At 39.9% G+C, this 27,890-nt stretch overlaps 2 protein-coding genes across 4 annotated transcripts in view; one reads left to right on the forward strand and one right to left on the reverse strand.

Annotated features, from left to right (window-relative positions):
* DYNC2LI1 (dynein cytoplasmic 2 light intermediate chain 1) overlaps nt 1-27,890 on the forward strand; it is a 67,992-nt gene that overhangs the window by 16,518 nt on the left and 23,584 nt on the right. Inside the window, exons 5-13 of one of the 2 annotated variants that reach the window (XR_009867796.1) lie at nt 796-884; nt 4,672-4,858; nt 6,111-6,179; nt 6,821-6,898; nt 11,203-11,279; nt 11,773-11,843; nt 15,704-15,801; nt 16,841-16,933; nt 23,661-23,773. Coding sequence is in view for 1 of the 2 variants with exons in the window: in XM_062209359.1 (XP_062065343.1) it covers nt 796-884; nt 4,672-4,858; nt 6,111-6,179; nt 6,821-6,898; nt 11,203-11,279; nt 11,773-11,843; nt 15,704-15,801; nt 16,841-16,933; nt 23,661-23,723 (825 nt within the window). In the remaining variant the exon portion in view is untranslated. Of the gene's footprint in view, nt 1-795; nt 885-4,671; nt 4,859-6,110; nt 6,180-6,820; nt 6,899-11,202; nt 11,280-11,772; nt 11,844-15,703; nt 15,802-16,840; nt 16,934-23,660; nt 25,821-27,890 lie in introns of those variants that run through there. The other variant, XM_062209359.1, reaches the window with a different exon arrangement.
* Nucleotides 26,501-27,890, reverse strand: part of ABCG5 (ATP binding cassette subfamily G member 5) — a 29,603-nt gene continuing 28,213 nt past the window's right edge. The window contains exon 13 of one of the 2 annotated variants that reach the window (XM_062209358.1): nt 26,501-27,135. In XM_062209358.1, coding sequence (XP_062065342.1) covers nt 26,942-27,135 — 194 coding nt within the window. In that variant the 3' untranslated portion in view covers nt 26,501-26,941. The remainder of the gene's footprint in view (nt 27,136-27,890) is intronic. The other variant, XM_062209357.1, reaches the window with a different exon arrangement.

Genomic DNA, 27,890 nt, shown 5'->3' on the forward strand with positions numbered 1-27,890 from the left:
GGCATACCGGGTTCTAGTCCCGGTCGGGGCGCCAGATTCTATCCCGGTTGCCCCTCTTCCAGGCCAGCTCTCTGCTGTGGCCCGGGAAGGCAGTGGAGGATGGCCCAAGTGCTTGGGCCCTGCACCCGCATGGGAGACCAGGAGAAGCACCTGGCTCCTGGCTTCGGATCAGCGAGATGTGCCAGCCGCAGATGCACCGGCCGCAGCAGCCATTGGAGGGTGAACCAACGGCAAAAAGGAAGACCTTTCTCTCTGTCTCTTTCTCTCACTATCCACTCTGCCTGTCAAAAAAAAAAAAAAAAAAAGACTATGTTTCTGTTCATTTGCTTGAAGAAAGAGAGAGAAATGGACAGAGATCTCCCATTCACTGGTTCACTCCCCAAATGCCTGAAATAACTGGAACTGGGCCAGGCCAAAGCAAGGAGCCAGGAATTCAATCTGGGTGTTTGGCCTAGTGGCTAAGCTGCTGGTTGGGGTGCCTGCATCCTGCATCAGAGAACCTGAGTTTGACACCTGGCTCCAGCTCCTGACTCCAGCTTCTTACTAATGTAGACCCTGGGTGGCAGCGGTGATGGTGCAGATAGTTTGGTTCTTGCCACCTGCGTGGAAGACTTGGATTGAATTCTCAGCTCCTGGCTTCAGCCCATCCCAGTTCTGGCCATTGCAGGCATTTGGGGAGTTTGCTGATGGGAGCTCTCTCTATCTCAGTCACTCTGTCTCCCAAATAAATAACTTTAAAAAAGAAGTCCTTGGAATTCAGAACTTTTATTATATATTTAAAAACCTGTTTTTCAGCCCAAAGATATTGCTCACTTTTGGGAACTGGGTGGAGGAACCTCTTTATTGGATTTAATCAGCATACCAATCACAAGTGACACCTTACGGTAAGTGATAAGCAAGCCAGCTCTGAGAAGGGCAGTAGGTACCCAGTAGTGTCCACGGGATGAGTATGAATATGAGTGGGCTTTTGTGAGTCAGAATTTCAGGGGACAGTTTTATGTTGCTGAAGAAGTAGAGACTCACTTCCTTTCTAAGTGTTAAAACTATAATGCTTTCAAAGAGATTTTGAAAAAAACTAAGTTGTAGCCTGTGCTGAAATAAGATAGCTGGCGTTCCCACTAGTAATGTATTTTGCAAGCCTGCAAACAAACAAATGTCAAATAGCACTTGGGCAATGAATTCATTTGGCAACAATAAATTTGCGAAGCTTAGTTCTTTCCAATATCCATCTCAGTGTGAGATAATTCAGCTCTGAGTTTTTTCTTCAGCTGCATATTACGTTTTTTAATTTCATACTAATAATACTGCCAAGGCTTCCTCCAAAGGAAGACTATCTGTTGGAGAAGTGAAAATGTCTCTATTTGATGACCTTAAAGAAACAGAACCTGGGGAAACCTCATAACCCTTTGGTGGTGTTTTCCTGAGAAGACTCCCACATATTGGCCAAATTAGATGTGGAAAATTGTGACAATTTTCACAATGCTGCTGGGTACCGGTCTTAGCCAAGAAAAAAGCAAAAGTGTTAAATCTGAAATATCTTATTCTTGTCAGAGTTTGACACAAACCGTTGCTACTGCCTGGCCCAAATATACAAGCATTGGCCATTATTTGTTATTAAGATGCGTAGAGAATAGAATTATTTATTGTTAACAGGACAACTATTTTTCTATAACTGACTGGATACATATAATGATTCACCCAATAATTCTTTTTCTTTTCAGTAAAATATAATTTACTTTCTCATATTAGAAAGTAATGTATACTCATTTAGAAAATTTTGGGAAATGCTGAAAGGTACAAAGAAAGTAAGAGCATCCAGAATCACATACGAAATAACCACTATTAATATGTCAGAGTGTTTCCGTCTTTTCAGTGTTTGTGAATATACTTGGTATGGATTTTGGATGTTTTATGTACACATTTATATCTTGCTTTCATACATGTAGCCACTTCCACCTTTTCTCATGATTTTTCAGAACATGACATTTTATAGCTGTCTGGTTTTCCATTTAATTTCTTTTTTTTTAATTTATTTTTTATTTATTTATTTATTTTTATTTTTTTTGACAGGCAGAGTGGACAGTGAGAGAGAGAGAGAGAGAGAGAGAGAGAGAGAGAAAGGTCTTCCTTTTGCCGTTGGTTCACCCTCCAATGGCTGCCGCGGTAGGTGCGCTGCAGCCGGCGCACCGCGCTGTTCCGATGGCAAGAGCCAGGTGTTTCTCCTGGTCTCCCATGGGGTGCAGGGCCCAAGCACCTGGGCCATCCTCCACTGCACTCCCTGGCCATAGCAGAGAGCTGGCCTGGAAGAGGGGCAACCGGGACAGGATCGGTGCCCCGACTGGGACTAGAACCTGGTGTGCCGGTGCCGCAAGGCGGAGGATTAGCCTACTGAGCCACGGCGCCGGCCTTTTTTTTTTTTTTTTTTTTTGGTCAGGCAGAGTGGACAGTGAGAGAGAGAGACAGAGAGAAAGGTCTTCCTTTACTGTTGGTTCACCCTCCAATGGCCGCCACGGCCGGTGCACTGCGGCCAGCGCATCGTGCTGATCCGAAGCCAGGAGCCAGGTGCTTCTCCTGGTCTCCCATGCAGGTGCAGGGCCCAAGCACTTGGGCCATCCTCCACTGCACTCCCGGGCCATAGCAGAGAGCTGGCCTGGAAGAGGGGCAACCGGAACAGAATCCGGCGCCCCGACCAGGACTAGAACCCAGTGTGCTGGCGCCGCAAGGTGGAGGATTAGCCTAGTGAGCCACGGCGCTGGCCTCCATTTGATTTCTTTTATGGAGACAAGCAGAGTTGCCTTGGAGTTAGGGTGGTTCATGGTGGCATGGCTGAGAAGAGACAGCACGGGCAGGGAACACCTGAAGGAACTGGAGCTGCTGTCTAGTGTGGGCAGAGGCTGAGAGGGTGGAACACCGAGGCCGCTCTCACCTGAGTTTTGAGTTGGCTCTTGCTGTGGCCCTGACTTGCTGCGATCTCCCTTCCCTCTTCTCTAGACTTGGGACCAGCTGGGCCTGACAGGCTTGTAGAAAAGCTGGGTTCAGCAGGAAACCAGCTCTTCCCCCGGCTTCCTTCATACCTCGCCTTGTGCGGTCTTGGCCTTCCTTTCCCTGGAGCTCTAGGACAGCTGCAGCCTGCTGTAGGAGAGGGGGTCAGGGTTATGCTTAACGTTGGAAAGGGAGCCATAGGCCTAGGTCCAAAATAGGTTGCTGAGTGGTAAAAGAATTCATGGAAAACATTGCACTGTTAGTATAGTTGCCAATCTCAGAGCATTTTTTTTAGCTGGAATTAGTTTGACACATAATTTCCTTGTGTTGTACAAAGCCCAGCAACTTGAGAGAATAATATTGGTAGATGCTGTTAGATATGTTTATCTTTGAAATAACTTCATAGAATTATACAAAGGTACTTGAAAACTTTGCCGAATATGAATTTGCCTCTAGTCCCTCCTGTAAATGAAATCATATAGTATTTACCCTTTTGTTATTGATCTATTGCACTAACCATTTCAGATTTTTCTTTATTTACAAGACTGAACATATGTATATACTACTGTATGTGCATGCCATATTTTATTTACTCAGTTTATTCACTGCTGGATGTTTGGATTGTTTCGATCCTTTGACTGTTGTGAATAATGTTGCTGCAAGTATTGATATACAAATATATGTTCAAATTTCTGCTTTCCATTCTTTTGGGCATAGACCCAGAAGGAGAATTTCTAGGTCGTGTGGTAATTCTGTGATTAATTTTTCTGAGAAATTGCCACAGTTTTCCATTGCCAGCTGTACCATTTTACATTCCCACCAGCAATGTGCAGGTGTTCCAGTTGCTCTGTATTCTCTCCAACACTTTATATTTCCTAGGTTTTTTTTTTTTAACAGTAGCTATCCAAATGGATGTGATATTTCATTATGGTTTTGTTTTACATTTCACTATTAGTGATGTCATGTGCTTATTGACCATCTATGTATCTTCTTTGGTGAACTGTCTATTGGGTGCTTTGTCCGTTTTTTAAATAGGTTGTTTTTTGTGGCTGAGTTTATATTTAAGTTTGATATGCATGAAGAAATAAAAATTCATGTGATGATGGCAGTAGTGTATGTCTGGTGTTCAAGGGCATATTTTCCAAGAGACAAAATGGTATAACATACAGACATGTTACTTTGAGACTGTAAGACTTTGCTCTTTATATAAATGTGTGCCTTGGACCCAAGCCATAAGATCATCATCATAACATCTTCTAGCAGTGTTGTTGTGAAGACTGAATAAAGTAAGTGGTGCTTCTCTTACAAAGTACACCAGTAAATCTATTTCTTCCTCCTTCACTGTCTGTTGTGTTATCACTGCTAGTCCTACTATTTTTGTTTCGGTTCTTTGAAGCAAACAGTTAAATTGGATCTAAATATGATGTTGCACCAACTGCTTGCACCTTTCTGTTTGAACTGGATTATATTCAGTGCCAAAACCACTATGGATTATAACACTTAAATGTCACTAGAGAAAAACATTGGGATAAACAAGGTTATCACTTTGGTATTTTTGTTGTTATCTTAGAATAATGCTATTTTTTCTTAATGTATAATGTTGATATTCTTATGTAAGTTTCAGTATACTCATATTTCAAAATGGTAATTATTCTGAGTCATTTTTGAAAGGTGTCTTTATTTCTTTAGGACATTTTCTATTGTTCTTGTTTTGGATCTATCAAAACCAAATGACCTTTGGCCCACCATGGAAAACCTGTTGCAAGCCACAAAAAGCCATGTGGATAAAGTGATAATGAAGTTGGGAAAGGTGAATTCTAAAGCAGCTTCTGAAATGAGACAGAAGATTTGGAGCAACATGCAGAAGGACCATCCAGTGAGTGGCTGTTGGGACTATTCTTGGGCTCTTTAGCCCCGTACATACTTCAGATAACATCACAAACAACTTTTGCAGATTTTTATGCATGACTTGGAATTCATTTGATGTAGATGAACCTGTTCACTGGAAAATTATAGCAATTTACTGAAACCTCTGTAAGAGCAAAACAAGAAAAAGGATGTCTTCTGTCTTCTTGTTAGACATCTGCTGTGCTTGTTTGGCACATCACACCCATCAAAAGAAAGAGAGTTTTAAAATAGTAGCTTGATATTGATTTTACGATCTTTGTAGATCGAACATAAAAAAACAGACTGTACGAAAGTCACCTGGCAAGGACTAGATTAAGCCACACATTTAAGCAAGGAATAAAGGATTTAAAAAAGAAAGATTTATTTATTTATTTATTTGAAAGGCAGAGGCAGAGAGAGAGAGAGAGAGAGAGGTCTTCCATCCACTGCTTCACTCCCCAGATAGCCACAGATCGGGAGCTGTGCCGACCCGAAACCAGGAGCCAAGAACTTCTGGGTCTCCTACACAGGTGCTGGGGCCCAGTGACTTGGGCCATCTTTTACTGCTTTCCCAAGCTGTATCAGAGAATTGGATCAAAAGTTGAGTAGCTGGGACTCAAACCGGTGCCCATATGGGGTGCTGGCACTGCAGGCAGCGACTTTACCCACTATGCCACAGCATTGACCCCAAGAATAGAGTTTTAACAGCTTTCACCATCACTGTGTTTCACATTCATTTAGTGTCTCTCATACTCAGTATCTTTTGATCATCTGATGACTAATTAAATTACAAAGTTGCTGTGATAGTAATACAAGTTCTTTAAATACAATCATGAATATTTTCATCTAGAAAACAAAGAGTAGCATTTTAGATTGTCCTGAGTTTATATGAATGTGTTTTACACAGGTCAGGTTAGAACAAGACAAATCTATGCAGCTTAAATGCTATTGCAATAAGCAGTTAGAATAAAATAACAAACACACTGAAAAATAGGAAGATTATATTGTGTAAGGAAATAAAAAACAGAAAAAGGAAAAATATAAATATCACATTTAATTTGAGATTTGTCATTTCTAGTCTTAGACTTATGAAATACAGCTTAGTAAGTGGAAATTAATACTGGAACAAATTCCATATCAAACAAAAGTCAACATTTAAGAAGCTAATAAAAATGATGTAATTTTGGAAGTAGAAATTGCCAAGCACATAGCAATAAACAAAATATTACATTTGTTAACAGGATCGTGAATTAATTGACCCATTTCCAATACCTCTGGTCATCATTGGAAGTAAATATGATATTTTCCAGGTAAGCTCTTCTACTTCTGGCTGAGTTAGTTGTACCTGCATGAATATATTTTATGAGAGAGGTACCAAAATAATGATGAAATAAGAAAATAACTCTTGAGAGAGAGAGATTAAAGAATCGCACATCTTAAAGATTTTAGAAAAGAAGATAGAGTTGGGACAGAGAAAATAACTAAAGGAAGTAAATACGGTAGTTAGAATGAAGATAAGGTAGAAGAAAGTAAATACGGTAGTTAGAATGAAGATAAGGTAGAAGATTTAGAAAATGAATCTTCAGCTAGTCACTGAGGGATAGGACTTACTTCCCAACTTGTAAATTGAAGAAAGAAGAAAATTAGTTTCTTCTTATCTTTGCTTGTCAGAGAATCCTCGGGGTATTCTATACTATAAAGTGTGGGCTTAAATCTAAACTCTGTTGAGCTCAGTGCTTAAAGAAAAAAGATCTGATAGCTATAGCTGTAGGAGGCTGCAGCCGTTGCTCAACTCCCTATAGAAATAGATAGGAAGGAATAGAATCCCACTCCTCAGAGCTGGCCTTAAAATTAAGAAACAGTTTCTACTTTTAATAATTTGCATCTTCCTGCTATAGATTTCTCATTCTCTCAACTTGTTTTTCTTTCTTTTTAACAACATTTTCTACAGGATTTTGACTCTGAGAAGAGAAAAGTAATATGCAAGACACTTCGATTTGTTGCACATTATTACGGAGCATCATTAATGGTTTGTGTATTTCCTGTTCCTTGTACTTGAGTGAAGAGTATCAAAATGCACATTGATGAATTCTTCACTAGAGAACACTGCCCCCTTCTGGCCTTTCCCACTCCCAGAGACGTCTTAGCTGGATGGCCTCCCCTTTCTTTGGTCAAAAGCTTTAAATTGCTTATATCCATAAACCTCAATCAAGCTTAAAGAGATAAATTAGCTCTTTAAGAAAAAAGGTTTATTTATTTATTTGAAAAGCAGAGATATGGAGAGGCAGAGAGGTGCGTGTAGGGGTGTCTTCCATCCGCTGGTTCACCCTCCAGATGGCTGCAATGGCCAGAGCTGCACAGATCTGAAGCCAGGAGCCAGGAGCTTCTTCCAGGTCTCCCACATGGGTGCAAGGACCCAAGCACTGGGGCCATCTTTCACTGCTTTCCCAGGCCATAGCAGAGAGCTGGATCGGAAGTGGAGCAACCAGGACTTGAACTGGAGCCTAGATGGGATGCCGGCACTGCAGGCAGTGGCTTTACCTGCTACACCACAGTGCCGGCCCCTCAATTAGCTCTTTATTTATTTATGATTTCCTTAATTATTTCATGGTCTGTCTTTTCCTTCAAATCACTGTTCTCAGAGATACCACATCTAGCCCCTTGCCTTCATGGCTAGAACATTATGACGGAAAGCAAAATATATAACATGTATTTAATTATTAGACTTCTCAGAACATTCCAAATGCATTTTATTATGTATTTTCTTAAAAATAATGACCTTTTGGGTTAGGCATTGTGGTGCAGTAGTTTAATCCTCCAGCATGTGGCACTGGCATCCCATATGGGTGCCGATTCTAGTTCCGACTGCTCCTCTTCCAGTCCAGCTCTCTGCTGTGGCCTGGGAAGATGGCCCAAGTCCACATGGGAGACCTGGAGGAAACTCTTGGCTCCTGGCTTCAGATCAGCACAGCTCCCACCGTTGCAGCTATTTGGAGAGTAAACCAATGGAAGGAAGACCTTTCTCTCTGTTTCTTCCTTTCACTGTCTGTTGCTCTGCCTCTCAAATAAATAAAATAAATATTTTTTTTAAAAATCATGACCTTTTGTGTTTGAAATGTATTTAATTTCATATTAGGTTGACAGAGTACTTTGGAAAATCTTCTTTACTATTTGGCAAAGACATACGGAATTTAGAGTGAATGACTCATCCAGAGCACTGAGAGAGAGCGAGCTCTCAGTTCCTTAATTTTGCCACTAGATAAAACCTCACATTTAATTCTGGCTAAAGTTAGCAAAAGGAAATCCCTAGCTTTTTTTTTTTTTTTTTTTTAAGATTTGTTTTATTTTCTTGAAAGGCAGAATGACAGTAAGAGAGGGAGAAACAGAGAAAGAAATCTTCCACCCACTGATTTATTATGGTTGGGGCTGGGCCAGATCAAAGCCAGAAGCCTGGAACTCCATCAAGGTCTCCCATGTGCTCAGGAGGGGTCCAAGCACGTGAGCCATCGTCTGCTGTCTTCCCAGGCACATTAGCTGGGAGCTGGATCAGAAACAGAGCAGCTGGGCCCTGAATTGGGGTTCCTGTATGGCATGACAATGTTGCCAGCTGCAGCTTAACCTGCTGCACCACAATGCCGGTCTCCCTGTCTTTAGGAGCAGATCACACCTGATGGTTAGTCATGGTTCAGTGTCGTATACAGGCGGTATACAGGTACGCATTTAGATGCAATCAGATCAACCTACTCCACAGCCACCTGGAATTAACCACGGCCCAGAAGACCCTAGAAGATAGGGATCGTGGAAAGCATTTAAGAAGAGCTTCTCAGCTTGTGGTAAGCCCAAGGGAACAGGGGTTGAATTACTGGGGCAGTTTTGGACCATCATAAGGCCTTTCTTTATACGAAGAAGAGTATAGCCAAAGGTAATAAAACCCTGTCTTGGCCAGCGCCGTGGCTTAACAGGCTAATCCTCTGCCTTGCGGCGCCGGCACACCGGGTTCTAGTCCCGGTTGGGGCGCCGGGTTCTATCCTGGTTGCCCCTCTTCCAGGCCAGCTCTCTGCTGTAGCCTGGGAAGGCAGTGGAGGATGGCCCAAGTGCTTGGGCCCTGCACCCGCATGGGAGACCAGGAGAAGCACCTGGCTCCTGGCTTCGGATCAGCGAGATGTGCCAGTCGCAGCGGCCATTGGAGGGTGAACCAACGGCAAAAAGGAAGACCTTTCTCTCTGTCTCTCTCACTATCCACTCTGCCTGTAAAAAAACAAAACAAACAAACAAAAAAACCTGTCTTTCAGTTTAACTTCCTTCTGTTATTATACACATTCAAATAAAGTTGGGTACTGCTTTGCAAGATTCCATGATAGCAATTCTTTTTCAGTACCATTTTTTGTTTTCCTAAGTCAAGAAAAAAGAATCGGCCAGCGCTGTGGTGCTTTGGGTTAAGCTGCCGCCTGTAGTGCCAGCATCCCGTATGGGCACCAGTTCAAGACCCAGCTGCTCCACTTCCAATCCAGCTCCCTGCTAATGTGCCTGGGAAAGCAACAGAGGGTGGCCCAGTTTCTTGGAGCCCTGTACCTGTGGAAGAAGCTCCTGACTCCTAGCTTTGGCCTGGCCTAGACCTAGTCATTATAGCCATTTGGAGAGTGAATCAGCAGATAGAAGACCTGTCTCTCTCTGTCTTCCCCTCTCTTTCTGTAACTCTACCTTTCAATTAAATAAATCTCTAAAAAAGAAAAAGAATTAATAGGGAATATTTACTCAAAATAAGATAACTTTTTAATATAATCCACACTGTATCAGTGGGTTCTACACCCGTAATTCAATCACCATGGATCAAAAATACTTGAAAAAAAATAATTGTGTCTGTATTAAGCACATAGACTTTTTTTTCTTGTAACTATTCCCTAAATAATCTGGTATACAACTGTTTACATAGCATTTATATTATGTTAGGTATGATGAATGCTCTAGAGATGATGTAAAGTATACTGGAGGTTGTGTATATTGGTTATATGTAAATACTACACCATTTTATACAGGGATTTGAACATCAGCCGATTTGGTTATCTGCGGGGGATCCTGGAACTACCATTATCTGAAAATGGAATGAGTTACTCTGGGAGATAATGAGTTGCAGGCATTGAGTTTCCTTAAGCAGAAGGTCTATAGCTGTTTGTGAGGATGCTTCAGAGGCAATTGATGCAGTGACAGAAGAGTTGGGTTAGAAAACATCTTATGTTCTCAAGCCCTACATTATTGTATATGCATTTGCAGGTAGCTCTTTTCCTCTCCATAAAGGACATACAAGACAGTTAAACAGAGGAGTTGTATTTTAAGAATTAGAGTTTCCTATGTATACTTTTAAACATCCCAGTAGAAGCATTAAATTTATTTCAATGTTTTATTTTAAATAAATGTGTTGGATCTTATATATTTACATCAGGGTTTTCCTTTGAATACTTTGCCTGGGAGCCTATTCTTAATCCAGAATAAAGCTTGTTTTGTGGAATTACCACTGGAACCAGAAAATTGATATCTTTGCTTCATAATTACATTTCGTTACTCTTCAAGGATTTTTTTCCCCGCAGTTTTCCTGTGTTTTAGTCATTCTGATTTGTCTCTGAATGACTTTTGGTATCTCTAAAAATAAAATTTAGACTTAGGATATTTGTAGGGTAAGTCCTCATTTGTAGGATAAGTCCTGATGTCACAATTTTTTTATTAATAGTACCCACCTCCTTTAAATGTTCTGATTATGGTAGTCCTAGTTGTATATTACCACTGAGAGCATTCAATCTCCAAAAGCAATATAAAAGAGAAGTTTAAAAAATCATTTTAAGTGAGTGTCAGTATTGTTGGACATGTCTCTAACTCTAAACATTGATTGCTTTGAAGGCAGCACTATGCCCTTGGATGTAAAAGTTATTTTTGCTGTATGCCTCTTGTTTTCTAAGCAACCCAATTGCATTTTGGAAATTTTTCTTTTAGACTGTTATTAGAATATGTTTACACACATACATATGCATCATACACACACACACATATATAAATTCTTTGACAAGAATGATAAATTCTTTGATTGTGACCCCTTTGAGTAGCTGAAATGATTAGTACATAAATGCAAGCCCTTTTCCCATAAGGTACTCATGAAGAAGGAGTTTAAGTTATAAAGATTTCTTTATTCAGGTTTTGTTTTGCCTTTTCAGGCATAAGTATTTGTTGGGCAAATAAATCGTAATTCTCTCTGCATCTACTCATTCGAAACCATGCTTATTTTACCTGTTTCTGTGATTGGAAAACAGAGCACATAATTTATTCTTTTTGACTTTTTTTAAGTTCACCAGTAAATCAGAAGCTCTGTTACTAAAAATACGTGGAGTTATCAACCAGTTGGCATTTGGCATTGACAAAAGGTAAAATATTTGTTTATCATTTTGTTTTCTTGCAATGTTTGTCTCAATCTGATTTTTGTTCTCACCAGGAAAATGCTATCAGTTGACTGTTCTTAAAAGGAATAATTTTATATTATCTCCTGCTTCTCATATTGTTTGAATACTAGAACAAAATGATATTATTACATACATTTTCTAATTTCTTTTCCCCCCAGTTTGAGCATCTTTTCCCTATTATTACTTTCTTAATATTGATTTGAAGTAGAATTAGAAATTTTAATATCTTTCTTAGCTTTACTCTCTCTCAGTTTTGATTTAAGGTAATATGGGTCTGTCACTTTTTCTCCCTGTGAAACCTTTATTATAATGTACTTTAATTTTTAGAATCACTTAAATTAATATTTGCTCATTCTTTTAGGGCAATGCTTTCATCAGTGGCTAGATGTTTACCAGAGAGTGTGGCAGCATATTCGACTGTTAAACTAAATTAGAATCTTTTTTCTTCTCCATGTAGCAAATCAATATGTGTGGACCAGAATAAACCACTGTTTATCACAGCAGGATTGGATTCTTTAAGTCAAATAGGTTGGTGAACTTATTAAGATTGTTCAATCTTTTTTTAATTGCTTATTGATTTTATCCTACTCTGTGTTCACTTCATCTCCAACATATTATCGTTTCTGGTTTCATTATCATTGCTGTTCCATATGCATTTATGTGTATACCCAGTGTTCATGCAACATGCCTCACATTGACAGAAGAGACTTACTGCACTAAAAAATTGTGCGTGTTTTCTTTCCCTCACTAATTTCCAAGTACTTTAAAATTTTTGTTCCTTGAGATTAAAAGAAACCAGAAGCATAGAGTGGTCAGGAAATTCAAAGTCACATTTTATAGGCAATAATAAAATAGGAGATTGGAGTAATAGAATAAACCAAAAAGAATGGGATTATCTCAATTAGGTATGCCTTAATTTTTCATTATTAAAACAGCTTACTTCATCTATTGAAATATGTTTTCTAAACTCATAGTTTCTAGAGGCTTCTGAATCACAAGGAACTTTAAAAGTTTATATATGAATCCCTTTATCTCCACACAGAAGCTGTTCTCATTGTGAAGATCTTTGGGCCTAGCAAATCTTCATGCTTTAGAAGTAGCATGGTTTATTTTAACATCGAATAGGCAGTTGCTCTCCTTTGTATTTCTCATCTTCCAATGCTGCTACAAGCTGAAGGGGACTTTACTCCAAATGTAGAAATCTTTGTAATGAGATTATAAATTGAGTTGAAATAAAAGGAGCAAAGGTGGTTTTGCTTCATGAATGGCATGGAGCCTTATTTTTATTAGTGCTAACAATTTAAGTGAGAATCACTGTACCGATAGTAAAGATGATGGAAATTTTTTTGCCTATGTGAACAGTTGAAGGTCAGAAAGGAGTTAATAATCACTAAATTTAAAAATCATGAAGCTTAAACCTCACCAAAGTGTAAAACTTTGCCCTGTGAAAGCCCATTTTGAAGAGGATGAAAAGAGATGCTACAGTCTAGGAGAAAATACTTTCAAACTACATATCTGACAAAGAACTAGTATTTAGACTATATAAAGAAATCAGCAGTAAAAGAAGCAACCCAGCTACAAAATGGGCATAAGACCTGGGCAGATATTTCCCTTAAAAGGACATAAAAATGATAAGCACATGATAAGGTGTTTGATATTGTTAGCTACTGGTGAAATGCAAATTGAAACTATAATGATATATTACTGCTCTTATGAAAATAGTTAAGATAATGGCACCACCAGATACTGGTGACGATGCAGGGAAACCAAATCACTCCTCCAATCCTAGTGGGAATGTAAAATGGTACACCTGCTCTAGAAAAGTTTAACTATTTCTTCTCAAACTGAAAATGCAACTATCATATAACCTAGGAATTTTTACTACTGGGTATTTATGCCAGAGTAAAAACTTATATTCACACAAAATTATGCATGTAAGTATTTCTAGCAGGCTTATTTGTGATAGTACAAAACTAGAAGTAACCCAGAAGTTGTTCCACAGGAAAATGGCTAAACAAACTATGGTACATCCATTCCATGGAATTCTAATTAGCAATAAAAAAGAACAAACTATTGATACACACACTTAGATTAATCTCCAGTAAATCATGCTAGCTGGAGGGAAAGCCAATCAGAAAAATTTACATACAATGTGATGCTACTTATACAAAATTTTAGAAATTTTAGAAATAGCAGGCCGATTAGTAGTTGTCAATGGGTAGGAAAGGACAATGGATGGGGAAGTCGGTGAAAGGGGCAGGAAAGTGGCCAACAGCACAGGAGATCCTGGTTCGTGTCTGCAGTGACCATGGTGGTACATACACAGGGTCTTCAAAGAGTTCATGGAAAATGTGTATTCTGAAAAAGCTATGCGTGGTTTTCAAAACCAGATGTACTTGTCTATTAAACTTTTTTATTTCTCTTTACTTATTTGAAAGGCAGGGAGAAAGAGAGAGAGAAATCTTCATCTGCTGACTCACTCTACAAGTGTCTGCAATGGCCGGGAGCCCAGGTCTCCCACTTGAGACAGAGACCTAGCTACTCTCCCCATCACTTTCTGCCTCCCAGGAAGCACATTAGCAGGGGCTGGACTCAGAAGCAGACCCAGTAGTCCAAACGAGGCACTCTGATATGGGATGAGAGCATCCCAGAATCTTTTTTTTTTTTTTTTTGACAGGCAGAGCTAGATAGAGAAAGAGAGAGAGAGAGAGAGAGAGAGAGAGAGAGAGAGAGAGAGAGGTCTTCCTTTTCTGTTGGTTCACCCCCCAAATGGCTGCTACAGCTGGCATGCTGCGCCGATCCAAAGCCAGGAGCCAGGTGCTTCTCCTGGTCTCCCGTGTGGGTGCAGGGCCCAAGCACTTGGGTCATCCTCCACTGCACTCCCAGGCCACAGCAGAGAGTTGGACTGGAAGAGGGGCAGCTGGAACAGAACTGGTGCCCCAACCGGGACTAGAACCTGGGGTACTGGCGCCACAGGCAGAGGATTAGCCAAGTGAGCCGTGGTGCCAGCCCCAAGACTCATTTTTACCACTGAGCCAACACCACTTCAACTTACCTTTTGTTCCATTTATCCTATGAGCTTTTTTTTTTTTTTTTAAGATTTATTTATTTTACTTGAAAGTCACAGTTACACAGAGAAGGAGAGGGAGAGGGAGAGAGAGAGAGAGAGAGAGAGGTCTTCCATCCACTGGCTCACTCCCCAAATGGCCACAACGGCCGGAGCTGCGTCAATCCGAAGCCAGGAGCCAGGAGCCTATTCCAGGTCTCCCACATGGATGCAGGGGCCCAAAGACTTGGGCCATCTTCTACTGCTTTCCCAGATCATAGCAGAGATGCTGGATCGGAAGTGAAGCAGCCAGGTCTTGAACCGGCGCCCATATGGGATGCCGGCACTGCAGGCGGCGGCTTTACCCTCTGTGCCACAGCACTGGCCCTTCCTGTGAGCTTTTTGAAGTACCCTTGTCCATGAACCTATGAAAGTGAAAACATTTTGTAGAACATATTATACACACACACACACAAAGTAACTTGGCAAAGCTGAATAAGATCAATGGAGTGTACCAGTGCCTTCCAACTGAAGTAGTAAGGAGGTCCTGGAAGATTTATAGTGAAACTGTTTTTGGTGAACACAGATTTTAGAAATAGAAAACATGAAAAATCTCAGATTATCAATTGAAAATTGTCAAAAAATGGTGTCACATTTCCAAATTTTTCAAGTTGAATTGTTTTAAAGCAATATGTAAATACTTCCTCTCTGTAAAAAGTTAAAATAGCACATGTAAGGAGCCAGGTTGGTATGTCTCTTGGCAGACAAATTTCTGTACATTTACATACGGATGTAAGTGATACAGAACAAGTTGTTTACTTTAACATAATTTTGTCAGTCTATACCAATTTTAAATTTGCCTTTTTAATTCAGTATTATTGATGCTACATATAAATTTTTTATTTTAATTGTTGGGTAGAGTCCAAAGCATGGCTACGCATAGTAATCTAGTTCACTGTCTATTGAAATTATTATTGTGATAAATTTCACTAGTTTAAGTGATACTGCAGTATGAAATCCTTAACACATACATGTGGGTTTCTAAGGTGAACACCAGCAACTGAGATTGTTGTTCATGGGCTGTAGACCTAGGTATAGTTATGGTTGTAGGAATAGAGCATGGACAATGACGATTACAATTTACTCATTACCCCTTGCTCCCTCTTCTCCTAATACTGGCATCTGCCCCAGTGTCTTGCTAAGCTGCATAGGGATTAGTATTAGGGAGAGGGAAAATGAGTGATCTTAGATTTGTACTTTTGTAAGTGTTATCTGTTATATTGATAGAGTTGGTAATGATTTAATCATTTCCATCATTTCAAGTAAAATTTCCAATTGTTAGGGTCTCCTCCTGTTCCTGATAATGACATTGGCCAGTTTCATGCCCATTCACCAATGGAACTGTGGAAAAAAGTATATGAAAAGCTCTTTCCACCAAAGGTATGTATTTCTATTTTTTTTTTTTTAGAATTTTATTATTTATTTGAAAGGCCGAGAGAGAGAGAGTGAAATCTTCCATCTGCTGGTTCACTCCCCAAATGTCCACAATAACTAGAGATGGTCCAGGCCAAAGCCAGCCAGGAGCTCAGAACTCCATTTGGGTCTCTTAGTGGGTCTCTTAGTGGGTGGGCCATGTTCTACTGCTTGCCTAGGTGCATTAGCAGGAAGCTGGATCAGAAGTGAAGCAATGGTGCTCAAACCAGTGCTCTGATATTGGATGCTGGCATCACAAGTGTCTCTAATTTTTTGAAGAAAGGATTCTGTAGCACTTTTCAACAGTATGGGAAATATTTCAAAAGGCCTATTATGATAACCTTGTTTTTATCTCCCATGCTCAAAAATCAATTAAACATTTGCTTAAAAATCTATTTTTATAAATATGGCACTGTGGGTATTGAACGATGAGTACGGCATAGTTCCTGCTCCACTTTGAAACAGAGTTCTCTGACTGTTTGGAGAAGGGAGAGACACTATCTGAAAAGGGAAGAGGTCCTATTGGAATTTGAAATGGCCACGACAGTGATGATAAAAGATCTTAGAGAGCAGCCTGCACTGTGGTGCAGTAAGTTTTGTGGCTCAGCAAGCTAAGCCACAGCCTGTGACACCGGCATCCCACATGAGTACAGGTTCAAGTCTTGGCTGCTCCACTTGTGATCCAGTTCCCTGCAAATGTGTTTGGGAAAGCAATGGATGGTGGCCTGAGCTCTTGGGCCTCTGCACCCATGTGGGAGACCTGTGTGGAGTTCAGGCTCAGCTTGGCCCAGCCACAGCCCTTGTGGCCATTTGGAGAATGAACCACTGGATGGACAATCTCTCTCTCTGTCTTTCCCTTTCTCTCTGCAACTCTGCCTTTCATAAAAAATAAATTTTCAAAACAAAAAATTCTTAGCCTTCAATAGCAGTGTGAGGAACGGGGAGCTTGGTTTGTTAAGCAGATGGTATTATGGGCAAGAAATGATTTGATGAATTGTAATTTCAGAGTGTCAACGCACTAAAAGACATCAAGGACCCCGCACGAGATCCTCAGTACGCTGAAAGTGATGTTGATGAGATGAGAATACAGAAAGATCAGGTATTATCCTAAGCATTTATTTAAGTCATCTCAAGTTTTCTCATAAAATCTGGAGTATCTAGGGAATTCTATATGTTTTTTCTCAATGTTTACTTGGTAGTTTTTATTTTAAGAATTATTTACGTAGTATATCTACACAATAGAAAAAATACAGTTCTGATATGCATAAAGAAGAAATTTAATTTAAAAGCACCTGTTATTCTACCACTCAGAGATTACTTAATGTTCCTTTTTCAATTCTCTAGTTCACTTTATGTTAGAGATGGATGGTGGGTCTTACCTTGCTGATGGGGAGACATTTTGATAATATTCTTTGGTTTGCGGGATTATCTGAAAGGTTTGGCTTTCCATTAAGACATTTAGACATACCTATAGTGTTCTTATTCCAGAGAAATTGTCCAGTTAGGGACTTCTCAGACCAAAAGTACTCAAACATCCCAGGGTTTCTCAGAAAGTGCTTACATATAGAGATTGCCATTCCATAGTTTACTCAGGAGCCCCATTTGTTTTGTTTTGTTTTTAAAGATTTTATTTATTTATTTGAGAGGTAGAGTTATAGACAGAGAGAGAGACAGAGAGACAGGCAGAGGGAAATGTCTTCTATCCACTGGTTCACTCCCCAATTGGCCGCAATGGCTGGAGCTGAGCCTATCCAAAGCCAGAAGCCAGGAGCTTCTTCCGGGTCTCCCGTGTGGGTGCAGGGGCCCAAGCACTTGGACTGTCTTCTACTGCTTTCCCAGGCTATAAGCAAAGAGCTGGATTGGAAGAGCAGAAGCTAGACTCGAAGGATGCCGGTGCTGCAGCAGGAGATGAAGCCTACTACACCACAGCACCAGCCCCTCAGGGGCCCCATTTGAACACACATATCTAATTTAAGAATGCAGGAGTTGGAAAATTCACTATGACTTGAATACTTGGATTTCTCTCAGATCTCCTTTTAGTTTGATAAAATGAGACGCTGTGCAGGATCTGTCCTTACAGGAATTAAATTTATAAGCAAGTACAGGAAACACTATAAATTTAAAGCCCTGACAACCTCTTAGGGTGGGGGCAGTGCTGAGCAGTCATGTTGTTCTAAGGGTGACCTGAAGATGGTGTTTATCAGCACTAGGCTTTCACCATCAGGAGGAGCCCTAGAGTAAGCAAAACATTTTATTTAAACAGAGTTCAGAAGGCTTTTGAAAAATATTCCAAGAACATTTAGAGAGTTTTGTAGCTGTTGCAATGTGAGAGGCATGTTGCAACAACAGTAAAGTGACTTCAAGTAACCCTTGTTATATATGCATCTTGGCTATAGAGATTGGAAGTCATCCCTGGAGTAATATTTAGGGTATCAATGATTAACTGCCGTTGTTGATAAGACTATCTGTTTATATTGCATAGTGACCACTTTTGTTTGGGTCACATGCTTAGGTATTATTAAAGGACAGGATGGATAGTCCTAGGCATCATGAGTTTTCATCTGAAAATCTGTCTTCCCTAACTGACTCATAGGAATACTGAGTGGAAATGGAAGACAACCCAACAGTGCCTCTCTCATTCTTCATTCAACTCTTATACCTCCTGCTTGGCTAAGGAATGTTTTTTTAACCTACCTGAAAACGTATAATATCCTAATTTTACCTCTAACCCAGTTTCATCTATGTTGTTTTAGAAGATGAATTCCACTGATTTCAGATTATACACATCATATCATAACATAAACTTATTCTTGTGCTATAAAGATACTATAATGATTACCAAGTGATGCTCAGTTGTCTAGTTGATAATTGAGCCCACAATTTGACATTGTAAAATCTAAAATTTTAAATTCCAATATTATATCATGCTCTTTCAAAATACTCTCAAAGGCCTTAAGTTGTTTCCAGTTATGTACATGCATACACAGAAGCTGACTTAGGTGTAAGAAAGTTCTCTATACATTGATTTTGAAAGATTTCTGGTGGTTTTTTTTTTTTTTTTTTTTGACAGGCAGTGTTAGTGAGAGAGAGAGACAGAGAAAGGTCTTCTTTTTTCCATTGCTTCACCCCGCAAGTGGCCACTACAGCCAGCACGTTGCAGCCGGTGTGCTGTGCCAATCTGAAGCCAGGAGCCAGGTACCTCCCCCTGGTCTCTCATGCAGGTGCAGGGCCCAAGGACCTGAGCCATCCTCCACTGCCCTCCCAGGCCACAGCAGAGAGCTGGACTGGAAGAGGAGCAACCGGGACAGAATCCGGCGCCCCAATCGGAACTAGAACCTGGGGTGCCAGCGCGGCAGGCGGAGGATTAGCATAGTGAGCCACGGTGCCGGCCAGAATTCTGTTTTTTTAAAGATTTATTTATTTTATTCAGAAGACAGAGTTACAGAAAGAGAGGGAGAGACAGACTGAGAGATCTTCCATCCACAATGGCTGGAGCTGGGCTGATCCAAAGCCAGGAGTCAGAACCTTCTTCTGGGTCTCCCACATGGGTATAGGGGCCCAAGGACTTGGGCCATCTTCTACTGCTTTCCCAGGCCATTAACAGGGAGCTGGATTGGAAGTGGAGCAGCTGGGTCTTGAACTGGCACCCACATGGGATGCCGGCACTGCAGGTGGAGGCTTAACCTGCTAAGCCACAGTGCTGGCCCCCATTTTCATTTTTATACAGGCAAGATAGTTACTGCCAGTTTTTTTGATAGCCTATAGAAGAATTCAACTGCATTAGGTGAAAATCTAGCCAGTTGTCTGCAGCTCTTTCTTCACATTGCCTGTCTTTTTGATCTTTTAATGTGATTATTGCTATGTAACACTTTCCAGGGAAAATAGCATAATAATATTTCTATTAGATTTGATTTGACATTTAGAACAATAATAATATTCATTAAAGGGAAAGAATGATCTACCTACTTCTAAATTTTAAATTCTCACTCTCTGTGGCGCACTTGGTTAATCCTCTGCCTGCGGCGCCGGCATCCCATATGGGCGCCGGGTTCTAGTCCCGGTTGCTCCTCTTCCAGTCCAGTTCTCTGCTGTGGCCCGGGAAGGCAGCGAAGGATGGCCCGAGTGCTTGGGCCCTGCACCCGCATGGGAGACCAGGAAGAAGCACCTGGCTCCTGGCTTCAGATCAGCGCAGCGCCGGCTGTAGTGGCCATTTGGGGAGTGAACCAATGGAAGGAAGACCTTCCTCTCTCTCTCTCTCTCTCTCTCTCTCTCTCTCTCTCTCACTGTCTATAACTCTACCTGTCAATAAAATAAAATAAAAGCAACCTGTAAATGCTTAAAGAAGTCTAGGTTGTGTGCTGTGTGTCTGCATGCCTCTAACTCAAATAGTTACATCTGATTCTTGTACTTCTTGGGAGGAGAAATGGCATCCTGCTTCATTAAAATATAAAACATGACAGATGACAGGAGGCAGATGTGACCCTCATCTTAACTTGTTTCACATCCCCAAGGTCCATTAATAGAGGCCTAAATAATTATCAGGAACAGAGCAGTGTCCTAATCCATTCTCTGCTGCTATTACTGAATTCCACAGACTGAGTATTTTATAAAGAACAAAGTTAAGATCAAGGCGCCCGCACCTGGTGAGGGCCTTCATGCTGGTGAGGCTCTCCACAGGGCCCAGAGGCAGCACAAGGCATCCTGTGATGAGACAGAGTCCACTTGCTCTCTCATGTCTCTCTTCCTCATTTATAAAGCCACTAATGCGAGGGGTCTTCCAAAAGTTCATGGAAAGTGTGCATAATGGAAATTGATGCACAGATTTCAATTTTTTTCACACCAAAAGAAACTTATCTCTTAATTCCTTTTCCATGAACTATCTCAAGTAACTTTATGTCTTTGGAGATTTCCAACATGAGATTTGGAGGGGATGGATACCCAGACCACAACAAACAGAAAATGAGATTTAGGGCCTTTAAGCTTTTGCAGTGAAATTGTAGCTCATCACTTCTAGAATGGAGAGGCAAATTCATGAGTAAATTCATGAGTTCTGTTTAGTTCTCTCAAACTCAAGCTTTCAAAAAAGCCCCAGTCCCATTGAATCATCAGGAAAGAAAAATGTGCCTGCCCCATGCCCCTGCAGAACTGCATTTGACCCACACCTCTATTAAATATCCTGCTGGTGCCACAATATTCCATAATTTTCTGTAAGTCTTTGTAGTAAAATGATTATTTTATTATAGCTGTTCTGAATACAGATGCATGGAAATCCTTATGACCTGTGAAACCAGTCCTCGTGGATCTAAGAATCGGTAGAAAGATCCCTCTCACCTTTCCTGCAGACTAAGGATCTTTCCTGATGAGCTCTTTCCTTAAGTTTGCTCTTTTGCCAGACTCACGTGGGCACCAGAAAATACTTCATCTGTGCCCTCCCACCCTCCCTCCTTCCCTCTCTTCCTTCCTTTCTTCCTTCCATTTCCACTTTCTTTCCTTCTTTCTTTCTTCCCTCTAGTTTTAAAGTATTCCTCATTTAAGGAAATGTTAATATGGAAGCACTTGCTGAGACTTTCTACTTCTTTACTACATTTTTGTTAAAGTAAAAAAAAAAAAAAAGGAAAGGTTTCAGTAAACATTTATTTTTAAGGTTTTCTTAGTCAACCACAAATATCTATTTCAAATCCCTGATTTTAAAGGTCAATTTACTTATAATTCCTAGGCCTATTATTCAATTAAACACACTAACTCAGACTTTTAGAGAAAAATGTTGTTACTCTCCTTTATTGAAAATGTTGGTTTAAGCATTAGTAGACTGTCGTCCATTGTAAAACAAGGGCCTTTTCTATTTGAAAATGTTATGGGTTTTTAAGTCAAGGTAGAAAATTTCTTGGTTTTACTTTCACTTTTAAAATGGATCTGTAAAGCAGCCATAAAGAACCACAGTGTAAAGAAATTCTTACTTGCTGCCTCTTTAAAATACCATCATACTATTTTGAGTGCACATGATAGCAGTATTGAAGATCAGGTGGACTTGGTGAGCTCTGTGTCACACCAGAACTTGTTCTCCCTCCGCCATGGGCTGCGTGACCAGCCCCATTCCTCTCTCAACTTTCTGTCTACGGAAGAGAAACACTACTAGCAAAAATCTCAAAGCAAAGTTCTCACTTTTATCATTGGGAAAAAAAGACAACACTTTCAATAAAAGACAAACTTTCCAATACTGATTTGTTTATTCATTATCAGTTTACATTCTGAAATCATAAGTGGTAGGTAACTGGTGAGCTGAATTCATTAGAAAAAAACAAACCAAGTTGTCAAGACTACTAGAGTCATCACTATAAAAATTCTTCCAAAGTCTATATATAGTTTTCTTTTCTTTTTTCTTTTTTTTTTTTTTTAACAGGCAGAGTGGACAGTAAGAGAGAGAAACAGAGAGAAAGGTCTTCCTTTACCGTTGGTTCACCCTCCAAAGGCCACTGCGGCCGGCGCGCTGCAGCCGGCGCACCACGCTGATCCGAAGCCAGGAGCCAGGTGCTTCCTCCTGGTCTCCTGTGTGGGTGCAGGGCCCAAAGTCTATATATAGTTTTGAAAGTTCTATAACATTAAAATTTATGAGACAATCTGCAATTTTTCTGAAAGTGAAGATCAGTTTTCCTTTCATATTTTCTTAGCAACTACAGACTTCAATTATGTTAGCCGAAGGGCAGCGACTGCCTTACCGTTCAATGTAGCCACTTCTTGCAAATATAAAATCAATATACTTGTACACCTACTTAGACATTAAACATCTTAGAGGAGGTCAGAAGGCAGTCTCCTTAAATGATTCCTTTTGCATTTTAATTGTCTCATGGAGGATTTCCACTTCTAATAACATTTTTCTTTATTTTATGAAAATTAACATAACTCATTGTGAAAAATTAAAAAGATTTGGAAGTATAGAAAACAGAAGTTTCCTGCTTTCTTCCTGGTGACTTGCTTTCCCACGTAGCACATAAGACCACCATCATTTTTGCTGGCTGCCTAGGAAGCCTGTGTGAAGGCATGCTAATGCACTCAGGTGTCCTCCAGTAAGGACTGCTTCCTACTGTGTGCTGAGCTACAAGTGCAATGAGTGTCCTTCTATTCCTTGCTCACCTCTCTGTTATTCTCTATAAGTTTCTAAGAGTAAAGGGGTATATACATTTAAAAAAATTTTTTTTAAGATTCATTTATTTATTTGAAAGAGTTGAAGGGGGAGAGAGAGGTCTTCCATCCACTGGTTCACTCCCCAGATGGCCACAACCACCAGAGCTGAACCAGGCCAAAGCCAGGTTTAGGAGCTTCATCTGGGTCTCTCACACGGATGCAGGGGCCCAAGCACTTGGGCCATCTTCTGCTTTTCCCAGGCCATTAGCAGAAGTGGAGCAGCCGAGACTTGAACCAGTCACAGACAGCAGCTTTAGCTGTACCACAGTTCCAGCCCCAATACATTTTAAATACTGATACTGCTAAGTTCAACCAGCTTTCTGACAAGCAAACAAAAATAAGATCATTTTAAAATCATTGAGGTATGACAAATGCTGTACTGGAAGAAAATTTGTATGTACCATGCAAATATTGTTTTGTCTGAAATTTTTAATAGATTCCTTTCTAAGTGCTGTGTAAATTGCACAGAAACTTAAGACTATATTCTAGAAAATAAATCTTTAGTATAATGGACAAGAAATTTTGGGAGTAAAAATATATGAAGAATACACTGTTACATCCAAAAAGTGCTAAGACCACTTTAAGATGCCTGCTTGAGTTTGTAAAGTTGATTTTTCTTAAAGTAATACATATTTTTGTTTTAGGAGCTGGAACAGTACAAAAAGAGTTCTTCCAAGTCTTGGAAACAAATTGATCTTGATTCCTGAATCTAACTCAGCTGTTGTGTATCTACTTATTTCTCTTTTCCCAAACACAAGTAAGATTCTTTTATTACCTATTGTGACAAAAATGTGAAGAAAGCTATGATACCTAATTTTTTAAAGGAAAAGCCAAATTTCTTGTACTAATGCAATTCCCTGGATATTTGAAGTCTTTCAAAAGGGGGGAAATGTGTAAGCATATATACTATTTTTTAAAAACATTAAAAAAAACTTTCACAGCCCACCTGCAACACATTTCAGAGTAGTGTATACTCAGCTTTGCATGTATGATTTATGTTTTAAGAAATATGAATGCAAGAGTATTTGGTCTCAGCTTTAAATATGTGTTGAGCATGCATGTTGGATACATTTCTTCTGCAAGTGTAAGGTGTGCTCAGCTGTAGCTGGTAGGAAACCGGCTCTGGGCTCACAAGTGTCATGATTTTACTGTTAACAGTGAGACAAAAGAAGCACCTGAAGTTGTGATTTAAATGAACATTCCTGGCACCCCACACCCAAAGATTCTTAATCAATTGTTTGGAATGGAGCATATCTTATCAGCACTCCCACACACAGTGAGATTGATACATGTATTTTAAATGTCACTTTTTGAAACACAGGCAAATTTAAGGAGGTGGCCCTTCAGTAAGCAGGCTGGAACTTGATGAGTTGGGGATAAGCAGGAGCATTTCCAGGGTGGGATAACCTATGAGAAGCCCTCCTGTTCTGCAAATTTATGCACCTGCTAGACAAGTTCAGTTCTAACTACCATCATTAACCTGGCCATTCATTTATTCGCTGGTCTCCATTTCCATGTATCAAATATGTTTATTCAAGTATGCCACACACCCAGCTTCCCAAAAAGCATATTTACGAACCTCAAGAATACCAAAATTGGTGGGCAGTGTCTGAGTGATTAGAGAGCTCTCTGACGGCTACAGTGAAATAGGACTTCATACACTGTTTGCATATGGTTTGGACACTCCAGAGAAGAGAATTTTCAGCATGTTTCCAAGGAACCTTGGACTCAAGAACAGACAGATGCCTGCCTGAGCACTGTGGAGAAAGAGCTCCCTTTAAAGTCATAGTGAACATCGCGATCTCAGAAGCATCACTGATTTGCTGGGAAGAGCGAGCCTATTCCACAATATAACAGGAATTTTCATTTTATAATTTGATTTTCTTACACATCACTGTCCATTTTTCACTTAAGACACCAACTGTCACATGTTGAAAGCTATAGTGTTTTCCTAAGGTGCTATCACTAACATTTAATAGCTTGAAGTCACATGCAATGTCAATTTTCCAAATGTTTGAGCTAGAATGAAGTTCATCTGCATATGAATAGAAAACGTTTCCACTTACATTGTACACCCATATCTTTAGTAAGCTGAAATCAGTGATTTCAAAAGAGGTTCCTGTGGGACTCTCTTTGAACTACTTTAATAGATTATCCTCCCCAGGATTGTCTATAACTGATGTGACATATATAATCTGTAAGGCATTATGTAACTATTATACCATAATCATCAGTGTCAAAGACCTTTTATAAAAATTGACAGTGCTATTCTGGTAATTTACCAATGTCTCCAGATCCTTAAATAGTGTTCTATGAAATAGAATTTTACTGTGGCTTCCTTAATGAAATGATCTTTCCTACTATCATGTGAGACATTTCAAGTGCTATAATTTATTATTCTTTACAACATAGGTCACAGTTACTGAACAAGTTCATATGCTGGCTTCTATAGTCTTGTCAAAGTTACCATGGTAACCTTGAGACAGTTTCATTTCAGACTTGAACTTGAGTTACGTGAAGATTAATCAGAAAGATAATCAGTCATTCGGTGGAGAACCCATTTTTAATTTTATATATATATATATATATATATATATATATATATATATATAATTTGAGCCCTGGAAATATGTAACATAGGTGTCTGTACTTGTATTTGTCAGGATTCTTCTCTTCACAAGTTCAAGAATGTGAATTCCTAGTGGGTAATCCTGTTCTTCCTAGTGTAAATGTTGTGTCAGTTGAGAATTTTTTCTAAATGGACTTGAAATAACAGCTGCTCTAAAACCTTAAAGAAGTCATTTCTCAATGCATACATCTTGTCTAGTAATGTTTGTTTTTAATTTCATAAGTAAACTAATTGAAAGTAAAGAATAACAAACTAACCTTTAAAGGCATCACCAGAGGTTTGGCCGGTGTGCTTTGTTCACCAGTCAGCCCATTCCTACAGTTTTTAATTCAACCTTCCATAAAATCACTGGGTGCCCAGTATCAGGGGTGTTCCTCTTTAAACATCTGTTCAAAACACTCCATGCAATCAGGTAACTTGGGGCCATCCTGTGACTGTGTGCATGTGAAAAAAATGGGTTTTAAATAATAACAAGCATTCGCACCCACTTCTGCATGATGCTCTGCTTCAGTTAAACTCACAACTCTTCATCTGTTACTTCCAGTCAGAATCACTGAAACCTGCTGCTGCTTTTATTGTCTATCAAATATAAGCCTAAGTTGTTAAACTGACCTATTTTTCTGTGTCTAGAGCAAGGAAAGAAAACAGGCACACTAGTCTTCTGTAGATTTATGAATTATTATTACTTATATTCTTGGACCAGCTCACTCATAATTTCCAAATGGCACATGTCCTTGCAGGTTGAGACAGCAAGGGACTATGATCCAATTCCATTGCGTTCAAGGCCTATGTGGATCCAAGAGCATAAATGGAGTCTTTTTTTTTTTTTTTAAAGATTTATTTACTTATTTGAAAGGCACAGTTACATAGAGGAAGAGGTAGAGGGGCGGGGGGGGAGAGGTCTCCCATCCATTGATTCACTCCCCAAATGGCTGCAACGGCCAGAGCTGGACTGATCCGAAGCCAGGAGCCTGGAACCTCCTCTTGATCTCCCACACGGATGCAGGTGCCCAAAGACTTGGGCCATCTTCCTCTGCTTTCCCAGGCACATTAGCAGGGAGCTGGATTGGAAGTGGAGCAGCTGGGACTCAAACCAGTGCCCATATGGGATGCCGACGCTGCAGGCAGCGGCTTTACCTGCTACGCACAGTGCCAGCTTCACAAATGGAGTCTTAATGGTTAAAAGACTTAAAATATCCCATCAGGAAGGAAATACTTAGCAGTCTTATCCCAGACATTCAAAGCAGTCATGCACATCTAGCAGCTTCAGTTCCATTTTCCCAGGATTATTCGATACTATCTGCTAATGATGTAATCCCTTATTTTAAAAACGACTATTCCTAGGATGACGAGAACTGGGATAAATGCATACAAAACCAAAAAGTTTTTTGTGAATCTGGTTGTTGCTCCAGGACAGGTTTTCTCAATGAATTGAATTCCTTGAGTGAAGGTACACATTGGATGAGCCATCATAGAACCATTTGGGCCACCTGTCAAGGAAAATATTGACAATGCCAGTTATGGGGAATCATGGGTAATTTGATGAAGTATTTCCCAAATGCTAACTCAGTGACAAGAACCTTTGTTCATGAAAGACACATGACAGTTTAGAGGGCCCAGAATTCACAATTAGATGAAGAGTGAGAATGCTGAGCCTTGACTAATTTGAAGATGGAGATGGGTGTGTTTGTATTTTGGGTATAAATTTATTACCATATTCCTGACTGCAAAAAAAAAAAAAATCATGATTCCTTAGCATTAAATATCCTAAAGTTACTGACATGATCACCTAAAAATATTTAAATCATTAAATCCTACCATGTTTTTTAGTTGCTTCCAGAATGGCTCCGATGGCCATGAGGACCTTGTCATGTGGATTGGGCACCCTTTTATGAGATTGGTGAAAATGATTTTCTTAGCTGTCTGCTATGCACATTTGAAGGGACAAGAAGCCACTTGTCTGCTTCAGTGCACTCAGTAGATACAGGGACCCAGTCCCTATTCCAGAATATACTAGAGTTTACCTCAGCATACAGAAGTCCTGTCACTTTCTGATAATATCAAAGTGGTCACAAGCTATTGACTTTTGGCAGGAGAATAATTTGTTCACTGCTTATTTTATTTTAAAAATCAGAGAAAATGTTGGACTTTATTTCAAAACAAAATTTTACATTGATTTATTATAAAATATAGCTTGCATTTCAAAAATATATTTCCCTCAGGAAATTGATTCCTCAGAGTAATT

This window comes from Lepus europaeus, chromosome 13 (assembly GCF_033115175.1).
Source record: "Lepus europaeus isolate LE1 chromosome 13, mLepTim1.pri, whole genome shotgun sequence".
Lineage (NCBI taxonomy): Eukaryota > Metazoa > Chordata > Mammalia > Lagomorpha > Leporidae > Lepus > Lepus europaeus.